Raw genomic sequence first — 12,409 nt, 5'->3', positions numbered from 1 at the left:
ACAACCTCTGGGGGAGTCAAGGATTGAAAGGGACCTGGGGGTCCTAGTAGGTGACAGCAATGGCATGCAATTCCAAGCTGCTGCGAACAAAAAAAACATAATATTGGATGCATTAAAAGGGAATTAACTCCAGAGATAAAGCAATAATTCTCCCGCTCTACAAGACTCTGGTCCAGCCTCACCTGGAGTTTGCTGTCCAGTTCTGGGCACCAGTCCTCAGGAAGGATGTGCTGGAAATGGAGCAAGTACAAAGAAGGGCAATAAAATATATAATAATAAAGGGACTGGAGGATATTAGTTATGAAGAAAGGTTATGAGCACTGAACTTATTCTCTCTAGAGAAGAGACGCTTGAGAGGGGATATGATTTAAATTTACAATTACCATACTGGTGACCCTACAATAGGGATAAAACTTTTCCGCGGAAGGGAGTTTAATAAGACACGTGGCCACTCATTAAAATTAGAAGACAAGAGGTTTAACCTTAAACTGCATAGAGGGTTCTTTACTGTAAGAGCGGCAAGGATGTGGAATTCCCTTCCACAGGTGGTGGTTTCAGCAGGGAGCATCGATGGTTTCAAAAAACTATTAGATAAGCACCTGAACAACCAAAACATACAAGGATATACAATGTTATACTGACATATAATCACACACATAGGTTGGACTTGATGGACTTGTGTCTTTTTTCAACCTCACCTACTATATAATAATTTATTATGTAAACCCACATGCAATTGCATAAATGTGAACCCAGCCTTAGGGAAAAGAGAATGACAGACAGATGCCTATTATATTGTACCTAAACTGAAAAGTGTGTATCTTATGCTGTCTCGTTGCTAGATACAAACAAAACACAGCTTCTAAATCTAGCAATAATAAAATTCTCCTCGGTATAACATATGTACCACAAAAATATTCAGCTTAGAGATAAATAATGAGTATCTTCAGGCGTAGAAACCCGAACATCCTAATGTTAGCAGATGTACCTCCTCAACCTGATGCCATGCGTGTGAGTTGGCATTATTTAGATTTGTTTAGTTAAGCTGTTCAAAGTTCATTGACTATGCACGAATTTAAATTTAAATTTAAAAATTTTACTCATTTAACTACAATAAACGTAATTGTGTTTGGTTTCGATGGCATACTGGACTATGCAAATAGTAACTGCACATTGAACTTTTATTCATTATTCCCTGTTGTAAATAAGGCTGATTTGAATAAATGCAATTATACTATTAGCATTAGCACAAGGAACCTGGGATCAGCAGTGTTTACATTGTGATCAGAAATTATGCCACAGCAGCCAGCCCTGTGTTTAATTTTCTAAACCAACCTGCAGTGGTAAAACGACACCTTGAAGGGCCAGTTCACACCGGTATGTGGTGTGGAAAAGGCGCATTCTATGCACATTTCCCGAACCGCAGGTGAACACGATGCCCTTCTGATCTGCATGCGGGTGTGTTGGTAATGGCATCCCAAATGCAAATCACAAACGCAGTGCCTTTGCGGGCACTAAAGCACATGGTATCGCAGTACCATGCAATTTGGTGCAGTTCGATTTTAAAAGTAGTACAAGCACAACTTTTTCCATGGTCCAGCGCAGTACTTTTACAGGCACAGGCAGGCCAAATTATGTGCATGGGTGAGATCTAGCCTGTTCAGGCTAAGGACGTACAGAGTGCTACTCCCATGACTAGAACAGGACACCAGACACATTGGATTGCGGCTCCGGGGGGCCCGGCGATCATGTGATCATTCATAACAGCTGTGTTTCCTATGCTGTGATTGGCCCACAGCCATTACATGGTACCTGGGCCAATCTCAGAACTCTGTACCATGTGATTAGCTGTAGCCAAACACAGATCTCTAGTAATCACAGCTGTCATGAATGTAACCCATTCATGACAGTTTGATGCAATAGTAAACTCTGCATTTTTATTTTTCAAATAACAGTTTTATTATTATTAATTATCGCAGAAGAGAAAAAGTACAAAAACAACGTGTGAATGTTTAAAATAGCGATGAGTAAGGAAGGGCCATTTACAAGGTTCACAATATATGTTTCATCAGCAGTAATGACCTTGTGAGTGAAGCATGGAAATAACAACTGCAAATAACATAGTTTAGAATTATATAATATAACTGCTTGAACATTAGAACAATAGTGAGCTATATGAAATACGACATGACATAAAATAAGGCATGGAGATTAAAGAGGTTAATATGAAGAAGAAAGAAGAAGAAAATGGGGAACAAAAGAAAAAAGGAAAATTAGAGGGTCATCACATTACCGCCACAAGTTCAAGACTGGTCCTCACAGAGATGCCACAGCTCCCAGACCTTATTGTGGTCTTCTGGTCTATCCCATATTCTAGTGGTCAAGGCTTCATGAGCGCCACATCCTTGACCCTAGCATACAGGACATCTGGGGAGGGTGGAGAGAGCCTATTCTAGTTAAGGGCGACAAGGCAGCGTGCGGCCGTAAGGATGTGTCTAAGTCGTTTCACAGGTGTTCGTAAGGGACCGGAATAGGTAGTGTTTGGAATAAGTACAAAAGCTTAGGGAGGATGGCCATCTTGATGGAGACAATATGCCCCAGAAGAGAAATAGGGCATGTTAGAGGCAACACTTAGACAGTATTGGTGAAAAAGTAAGTATAAATACCTAACGCTGATCAAAGTCACATTTGTGTCCAGTGCAACCAGAGCCGTGGCAGCTAACTGTGTAGTCTGTCAACGGCTTGGATATAGTGCAGCAGAGAGGCTCATGCATGCGCAGTAGCTAACTGACGTCATTATGACCATAATGGTCGCTTCTGTATGACGCCAATACGTGCATGATGCATAATGGCAACGTAGGACCTAGATGGAAAGGATAGAGCCAGACAAGTGCAGCGAGGACTGAAACTCAATGGGATCCCCTGGTTACAGAGTGCTGAGCCCAGTCCCCGAAGGAACGGAGCTCAGCGCTGAGCGAGCACCGACACAGGATCACCGCCAAGTGGTGAGAAAGGGGCGGGCACCTCCAATGCTATAAAAGCATATCGGAGTGTGCCCCCCCTGCACCGGGTGGCAAACAAAAAAAACAGGGACAAAAGAAAAAAATCTTCCAAAACCAATAAAAGTAAATGTCCATCATATGTGAAATCAGACGGATACATAAGCAAGATAATGAAGAGTGGACATAAGAGGCAAGGAGAAAGGAGGAAAAAAATGAAAGAGGAAAAACATGGCATATAAGCATATTACGTACACAACTATGTACCCGAGGTAAAAAAAAAAAGGGGGCTATGGGCCTATAACTGGCACATAGGGAAGGATCCTTGTCTGGTTTTGGGATCAGGGTGAGAAATTCATATGATGACGCTGTACTGCACTGGTGACAATATGTAAATGAAAAAAAAAAAAAATTTTTTTTTTTTTTACATATTGTCTTTATGTCTTTACATATAATTTACATATAATTCTTATTTTTCAAAAAAATTGCGACAAAGAATTACAACTTTAAAAAACTTGCCATACCTCTTACTAAATGCCACAGACTGTCTACTTTCCAAAAAGGGGTCATTTGGTGGTATTTGTTCTGTCCTGGCATTTTAAACACTTAAAGCGGAGGTCCGCCCACCGCTACAAAATTAAAAGCCAGCAGTCACCCATACTGCAGCTGCTGGCTTTTAATAATAGGAAGCGTACCTGTCCTGGAGTCCAGTGATGTCAGCTAGGCAGCCATCAGCTGTCGAGTGCATGCCACCGCCATTGCAGGTTAGGGAACCCAACAGTGTAGCCTTACGGCTTCACGCCAGGAACCCTACTGCGCATGTGCTAGGCTTCACTCCTCTCTCCTACTGGCTCGGCGACAGGGGAGGAGGAGGGAGCCGAGCAGTCAGCTGATCGGTGATGTCAATATCCGTGGCTGTGGCTCCCGGAAGTGGGAACAGGATACCTGTCAGAGATGGTTATCCTGCCCCCCCCCCAAAAAGGTGCCAATTGTGGGGGGGGGGAGGGGGGGCGACAAATGAACGGAAGTTCCACTTTTGGGCTTTAAGGGGCAAGCCCCTTTTGAGACTTGTTGTTTACAAGTTAAAATAATTTTTTTTTCTAGAAAATTTCTTAGAACCCCCAAACATATATTTTTCAGACACCCTGGGGAATACAATGGCGGTCATTGCAATACTTTATGTCACACCGTATTTGCAGAGCAGTCTTACAAGCACATTTTTTTAAAAAGAATACACTTTTTTGAATAAAAAAATAAGACAACAGTAAAGTTAGCCCAATTTTTTTCTATATTGTGAAAGATAACTTTACGCCAAGTAAATTGATACCCAACATGTCACGCTTCAAAATTGCGCCTGCTGGTGGAATGGGGACAAACTTTGGCACTTAAAAATCTCCATTTGGGACGTTTAAAAATTTCTACAGGTTACCAATTTTGAGTTACAGAGGAGTTATACTACTAGAATTATTGCTCTCGCTGTAACGATCGTGGTGATACCTCACATGTGTGGTGTAAACACAGTTTTCATATAAGTATGTGTTTGCTTCTGCACGGCGGGGCGGATTAGTTAAAACATTTTATTTGTATATTTTCTTATTTGTTTAACTTTTTATTTAAAAAAAAAATAAAAATCGGGGTCACTTTTATTCCTATTACCAATAATGTAAACGTCTCTTGTAATAGAAAAAAAAGCATGGCAGGACCCCTTAAACGTGAAATTTGGGGTCAAAAAGACCTGACATCTCACATTTACACTTAAAAGCGATAAAAAAAAATTAAATGTAATTTATATTTTTTTGGCAAAAAAAAAAAAAAATTCCACTTTAAGACCATTCCACCATCTAATGTTATGGAGCCAAGCAGAGACCACTTTTATCTTAACCGCCTAATGACTGCCTCACGCCGATGTACGGAAGAATGGCACGGCTGGGCACAAGCACGTACCTGTACGTTGCCCTCTAAGTGCCGAATCGCAAAAAGTGGTCTGGTCTTAAGCCAGCAAAATGGTCCGGTCTGAAAGTGGTTAATAATAACTATTTGAAACACATTGGTTGAACCGCTTCCTTCTGTTACCACCAGCTGTTCTGGAGGTCCTTGGATATTTAGCGGATAGTATCTTTCTTTTCAAATGATTCAATGTTTATAATATTTTTTATATGTGCATCAGATTCTTATGAATTTCTATGAATTGTCAATATATGTATAAAAATATTTTGCAAAATAAATTAATTTTTATATTAATTTTTGTTGCCTTAAAAATCCCACTGTTAGAGGTTTTTTAATTTCTTACCCTCCTCACGGTATTAAAACGGGGTTCCACCCTAAAGTGGAACCTCCGCTGTTCGGAACCCTCCCCCCCTCCGGTGTCACAATTGGCACCTTTCAGGGGGGAGGGGGTGGAGATACCTGTCAAAGACAGATGTTTACACCCACTTCCGGGCATAGACTCCCGTGGGAGTCTACGCCATTTCCTGTCCTGCCGCGCTGTCTGCTGGGACACACACGGGTCTCAGAGACAGCGCGGACAATTCCTATTGCACTGCGCGACTCGCGCATGCGCAGTAGGGAACCGGGAAGTGAAGCCGATTCGCTTCACTTCCTGATTCCCTCACCTAGAATGGTGACGGCAGCAGCCGAGAGCCGAGCGATCGATCGGCCTCGGCTGCTGGCATCGCTGGAACCCGGGACAGGTGAGTGTCCATTTATTAAAAGTCAGCAGCTGTAGTATTTATAGCTGCTGGCTTTTAATATTTCTTTTTTTGGTGGAATCCCTCTTTAACTTTACATAGGCTATCCTCCCTTCAGTTCATCATAAATGCTGCTGCCAGGCTCATCCACCGTACCAACTGTTCAGTGTCTGCTACTCCTCTCTGTCAATCCCTCCACTGGCTTCCACTCATCCAACAAATTAAAGTAAAAATACTAAAAACTTACAAAGACATCCACAACTCAGCCCCCAGTTACATCACTAACCTGGTCTCTCAAAATACCAACCTACTTGTTCTCTTCATTCCTCCCAAGACCTCCTGCTATTTAGCTCCCTTGTCACCTCCTCCCATGCTCACCTCCAGGACTTTTCACAAGCCTCTGGTATCTTATGGAACTCCCTACCCCAATCTGGACGACTATCTCCTACCCGGTTTTCTTTTAGACGAGCCCTGAAAACCCACCTCTTCAGAGAAGCCTATTCTGCTCCTACAATTTTTATTGTGACTGCGACATTATGGTGGACACATCGGACATTTAGGGGTCCTTTTATGTGATGTTCTGGGCGTCATACTAACACCCCACGTGGTGCGTGATGACACGCCGCGTCATCATCAACATATCACTGGCATGCTAGGCAGCACCTCTGGCAGCAAGGAATGCGGACCGGACACAACACCTGATGACGCAGCACGTCTCAGCGCGCCACGTCATCATTGACATAGCCAGGACATACTCTGCATTGCATCCGGCCGCACAAAGACGTGACGCAGGAACCACATAAGTCCTGTCCCCTGGATATACAAATCCAGGGAAACAGGAAGGGGACATGGATGGTAAAAATGCAAAAAGGAGATGAATACCATGTGGAAATGCATCACAGCTTAGGATAAATCCAGCGTGATGCCACCTCAGAGTCGTACAACATCCCATTTTCGGAAATATTCAGAGAAACGGGGTGGACGGCTAAGGTAGAAAAAGTATACATATAAACCACAGGTATTATCTAGGCCAAAACAGTTGAACCCCTAGATGGGAATAGGGCAACTAAAAAGTGGCCATATAGGATGGAAAAATATATTAAATAAAAAAGATATATATACATGTGGGGCATCGAAAGAGCGACTGAAAACCCATCGCTAAATAGCGGTGTGAAAAATAAAGCCAGGATCCAAAATAAAAGGATGATGGCTGATTATTAAGGACAAAAACCACTGACACAGAGTACCTCCGGGGTGGATAAAACCACTTCCTGGAGGAGAAGGTGGGGGATCTTGGGTGAGTTCCCACACTTTTTTTCCTAGGACTTGACCCCTGTAGAATGCTCTGTGAAATTACTCTTGAATAGTGAAGTGTTGTAGTGATAAATTGCACCAACAGTCAATTTATTGTTTTCAGGGTTTGCATATTTAAATACTGTACTTATAAAACATAAGAAAAGCACTACAGGAATTTTGAACTGCTGTCCATAGATGTCATAGGATGGTTGGGTGAGCAAGCATTATTTGGCTGTCCAAGCATAAATATAAATCCTTGGGTTGTCTGAATGATCATGTTTATTGTGTCCAGCAAGGAGTAAGAGGGTACATAGAAATGCATAACTGATTTATAGTGGAACTACACTGCATCTGAGCACCACAAAACACTATTTATTTCATTTTCAAAGCAAACTCATCCATTCACCCATGTTTACATGCTTTTTTTTTTGCCAAAAATCACTTTAAAAAACACCCTCTAACATGTCTGGCAGTGGCGGCTGGTGAAGTTTTAGGATGAGGGGATGCCAGACCCCGTCCTTCCTTTTTGACCCCTCCCACTTCTCGTAAGCCCCACCACTTATATAATCCACCCGCTCAGTTCCCTGTATTACACCCATAGTGTCAGGAGTATGCAGCCCAGCATCACAGATAGGGTATGCAGCCCAGCATCACAGATAGGGTATGCAGCCCAGCATCACAGATAGGGTATGCAGCCCAGCATCACAGATAGGGTATGCAGCCCAGCATCACAGATAGGGTATGCAGCCCAGCATCACAGATAGGGTATGCAGCCCAGCACTCTCTGAGAACCTACCAATCCGGCCGAGAGATAAAAGAAAGCTCACCTTGAGCCGTGCATACCATCCACAGAGCTGGTGCGTCACTTCCGGTTTCCCACTGGCACAGAGAAACCAAAAGTGACGCCGCGGCTCCAAGGAAAGCACCGCCCATGTCCTACAGTGGTGCCAATAGGAAAAACACACAACAGGGAGAATGACCAAAAAGGGAATGTTGCAGCGCATTGCTTTGCACCACAAGCACTCAGAAAACCAGGCAAATTAAGCATCTCGCCTGCAAACATGTGATCCGGTGCCCATGCACAGTGCACTTAAAGGACCTTTTTGAGTAGGGACAGATGATTAATGTAGCATTTACTTCCTGAAATCTATCTGCCCTTAGCTCATTAATGCAGGCAGAAGGGTATGCTTAGCTGAGAAACACCTTCCTACCCACTTTCCCTCCTGAAGACTCCTGGGATGAATGACATCATTGAAACGGGGAAGTAACTGAAGAAATGCAAAAACATTTTTTAAAACAAGTAAATATAATATACTTTCCTATCTATTTGCTAATGCTAGCAGCATAAGGATTAAAAATAATCAATGTTGATTAAGAGAGTGTGTCAGGTCACCTTGAGGCGAGGTGACAGGTGCACACCGTAGGGATCAGGAGTGCACCGCAAGGTTGTGGACCCTACGGCTGACTGCTGCAGACGGGGGACAGATCCCACTGAGGTTAGAGCGTAAGATTCCCTGGGGCGCGGAGTCTAAGAGCCAGCAGGTGTTCACCAGAGCCTCAAGTGGTGAGGATGGACTTGACTGCAACTGGCTCCAGGTCGCGACCCCCAGGGTCCCCCAGCTCACACCCACAGTAGGCAACAGGTGGATAGGGATGGTGAGGGACAAAGCCAAGGTCGGGGCCACAAGCAGACAAGAATAGTCGGGTACACGCCAAAAGGTCAGGATCACAGGCAAACAAGGATAGTCAAGACACGCCAAAGTCGGTAACGGAAAACAGTAGCAGAGCACACAGCAGGAAACAGGAAGCTAACACACAAAGGAATACACAATGGTTAATCAGCCCTGATGGCCTGCAGTGCACAGGTTAATATAGGGCTCCCTGATAGGGCCTGGGGTGGAGCCATGCTTAGAGGAGAGGTTATAAAAACCACCAGGTGGAAGTGGCTGGCTTCTTAGTCTGAAGACATGAGGGGAGGTAAGCAAACACAGGAAGATCACTGCATAACCATGACAGAGTGAAGTTCCACTTTAAGTCATGAGAAACAATAATGATCAGACACATTTTTGCTTTGATCTCAACATCTATTAGCTGGTGGTGTCTGCAGGTAACGGTCGACAAATTAAATTTGCCCAATCTGACGAAAGTGTGAGGGATTGTATGACAAAGATGTTATGATTGTATACATCTTTATTGTGCCTTGATTAAGATTTAAAATAATAAAATAATAAATAATTGTTATGTTAAAACCTATGTCTGTTCATTGCAAGCCAATAACCCACCTGCTAACCCATGTCTTTGTCACCTAAATATGAGTCCTGCCAGTTAATTCATGAGATGGTGAGATTTCCTAAACTTGGTTCTTGTTGGTATAATTGTTCCATCCAGCACTGAAGATGTTACAGGACAAGCTTCCAGCTAATTGAGCAAGGGTTGGTTGTTATGAGGGGGGAGGGGGGGGGCATTGCAGTTTGTCTCCAGCACCCCATGGCACAAGGCGTCCTGGGCATTCCACAGTCCAGACGGAGCCCTGTTGGAAAGATATATCCGGGAAATGTGTGGGGTTCTCAGCAGGGAGAGGAATTTTCTTTTATTGGCCTCATTAGGAGTCTTTGGGGCCAGTTAGAGAAATCTTTCAAATTACTTCTGTGCATCAGCTCATGAACTTAAACAAATAGCTGTCTGTCACCATCTATTTTTGGTCCCAGTGATACAAGCATTCCATTTTATTTTCATGTTACTGCTTTTCATAGTCATTATGTAAGCATACTGTTATTTTATGTAAAAACTGCAGTATTTCAGTAATATCACGATAGGTGGCAGAATAAACAAACTGTCCTTGAAACTACTTGGTACTTGTAAAAATTTGAAAATCTCAGGTGTAAACAGTTAGAAAGTGAACGCTAGGATTTTTGACAAAGAAAATCAGTGCATACCTTTTTCTCATTCATAAACAACTTTAATGTGCTTGCTTTATTTCAGTTCATTGAAATACCTAAAAAGTTGCGTTATGCTGGCAAGCAAGAAAAATCTTAAGCTAGCCCTCGTATAACCACTCCTCTATCCAGCATACCTCCTGTTTTTACTAGTGTCCTAAGAGGTTGGATGTCTTTTCTCCAGCTCTGCTGAAAAAAGTTTGAAAAAAATCAATAAATGAGGTTGCGCTCCAAAGTGTTAGATACTATATATCCTCATTGAATATGATTAATTTATAAAGTGCATTTAGAGGGTGTATAAATATGGAAGACCATTATCTGAAAAATAGAAGTGCAAAGTGCTACACTAAAATAAAAATAAAAGCACAATAGGTCCCAATAATAGAACACGGCTAAATTACAAAGATAACATCTTTAAAGCCGTATATGTAAATAAAGTGCTTCAATATAATGCAAAACCACGACAAGGGTCCAAACCCCCTGTTAAATAGAATAAAAACAATAAATGATGTTACACTCCCAAGTGCTAAACTCCTATATCCACATCTTAACATCAAAATGTCCCTTTCTGTCTAGTGTTAATTGTTGCTGTTTGGTATGGATTACCTATTTTCAAGTAACTGGTTGTTCTACCTGTTTTGGTGGATTGCTGGTAGGTTCTCACAGCCGGCCCCCCACCCTATGTGAATGAGTATGGGGTACAGTGTACCCCTACCCATTCACCTGTAAAATAAAAGTACAAAAAAAACACAACACACGAGATAAAATACTTTATTGCACAGCTCCGGGGGTCTTCCGTCTTCGGGGGTCTTCTCGCCGGACTCCTCCACTATCTTCTTGTAGCTCTTTTGCTAGCGGAGGAGTCCGGCTTTCTTCCTCGCCGCCGGCCTCTTCTTCCGACTCCGGGGGTCTTGTCCCCCTCTTCGGTTCTTCTGCCGGGCCACCACCTGTAAAAGAGCTATAAGAAGGCACGGTGGCCCGGCAGAAGAACCGAAGAGGGGGACAAGACCCCCGGAGTCGGAAGAAGAGGCCGGCGGCGAGGAAGAAAGGTCTTCTGTCGCCACCGCCTTCCGTTCTTCTTCTTCTTCTTCTTCTTCTTCTTCTTCTCCAGGAGATGTTGACTCGACGATCTCTCAGGCCGCAATGCCAGGGACGCGCTGCGCTGCCACTTATATAAGGACAAGGGGCGATGTCACATGGGTTTATGTCACATGGGTGCGGCCCCCCCTTCCCCAAGGCACCCCCCATGTTGAGGGCACGCGGCCTGGTACGGCTCAGGGGGGGGGGGCGCTCGCTCGCCCCCCCTTTCCTGGCCGGCCAGGTAGCGTGCTCGGACAAGAGTCTGTTGTGGACTTTGGGGGGGACCCCCACGCCGATTTTTTTTCGGCGTTGGGGTTCCCCTTTAAGTCCATACCAGGCGGCGGGGCCAGAGACGTCTCCTTCGCGGGCCCCGCCTACCTGGAGACGCGCTCGAAATGAGCGGACTTTCCTCCGCGTGTGTGGGCGAGTCCGTTCATTTCAAAAGTACGGCGGATAGTACGGCGGCCTTAGTATGCCGTATTAGTCCGCTGAAAAAGTGCCGTGTGTGGGCAAGTAGCCCGTTCGGAAAGTCCGACAGACAGTCTGGCTGAAGTCCGCCAGACTAAGTACGTCGGACATACCGCTACGTGTGTACGCGGCTTTACTCCCTTTAGGACTACTTTCTCAAAAACTGAGGCATACTGGGCAGAGGAGGGGTTTTACAGGGCTGGGTTAGTTGTGATTTGCTGTTTCTGAATTTCTGTGTCTCTCAATGTGCTCTAAAAAAAGATTTTATGGTATTTGCAAACATCTTATTATTGCTTATTGTACCTTATCTCCTTGCAGTTGCTCCTCAATAAACAGATTGGTCTTAAACGCTATGAGGTTGAAGGAAGAAAAGTTCTGTTCTATTTTGATGAGGTAAGTATCCTGCAATACAACACCCAGCTACATACAGTTGTGCTCATATGTTTACAAACCCTGGCAGAGTTTGATTTTTTGACCATTTTTTAGAGAATATGAATGATAATACAAAAACTTTGCTTTCACTCATGGTTAATGTTTGGCTGAAGCCATTTATTATCAATCAACTGTATTTACTCTTTTTAAATCATAATGACAACAGAAACTACCCAAATGACCCTGATCGAAAATTTACATACCCTGGTTCTTAGTACACTGTGCATTGCCCCCTTTAACATCAATGACAGCTTGAAGTCTTTTGTGGTATTTGTGGATGAGGCTCTTTATCTTCTCAGATGGTAAAGCTGCCCTTTCCTCTTGGCAAAAAGCCTCCAGTTCCTGTAAATTCTTGGGCTGTCTTGCATGAACTGCACATTTGAGATCTCCCCAGAGTAGCTCAATGATATTGAGGCCACTCCAGAACCTTCACTTTTTTTCTGCTGTAGCCAATGACAAGTCGGCTTGGCCTTGTGTTTTGGTTTATTGTAATGTTGGAATGTCCAAGTAC

At 43.6% G+C, this 12,409-nt stretch overlaps 1 protein-coding gene across 3 annotated transcripts in view; it reads left to right on the top strand.

Moving 5' to 3' along the window:
• Window positions 1-12,409, top strand: part of CPAMD8 (C3 and PZP like alpha-2-macroglobulin domain containing 8) — a 356,744-nt gene that overhangs the window by 274,730 nt on the left and 69,605 nt on the right. For all 3 annotated transcript variants that reach the window (XM_077475516.1, XM_077475515.1, XM_077475514.1), the window contains exon 37: window positions 11,785-11,859. In XM_077475516.1, coding sequence (XP_077331642.1) covers window positions 11,785-11,859 — 75 coding nt within the window. The remainder of the gene's footprint in view (window positions 1-11,784; window positions 11,860-12,409) is intronic.

This window comes from Lithobates pipiens, unplaced genomic scaffold (assembly GCF_037356315.1).
Source record: "Lithobates pipiens isolate NorthernLeopardFrog02 unplaced genomic scaffold, aLitPip1_a1.2 Scaffold_13, whole genome shotgun sequence".
NCBI lineage: Eukaryota > Metazoa > Chordata > Amphibia > Anura > Ranidae > Lithobates > Lithobates pipiens.
This window is presented reverse-complemented; position numbering and strand designations above follow the sequence as displayed.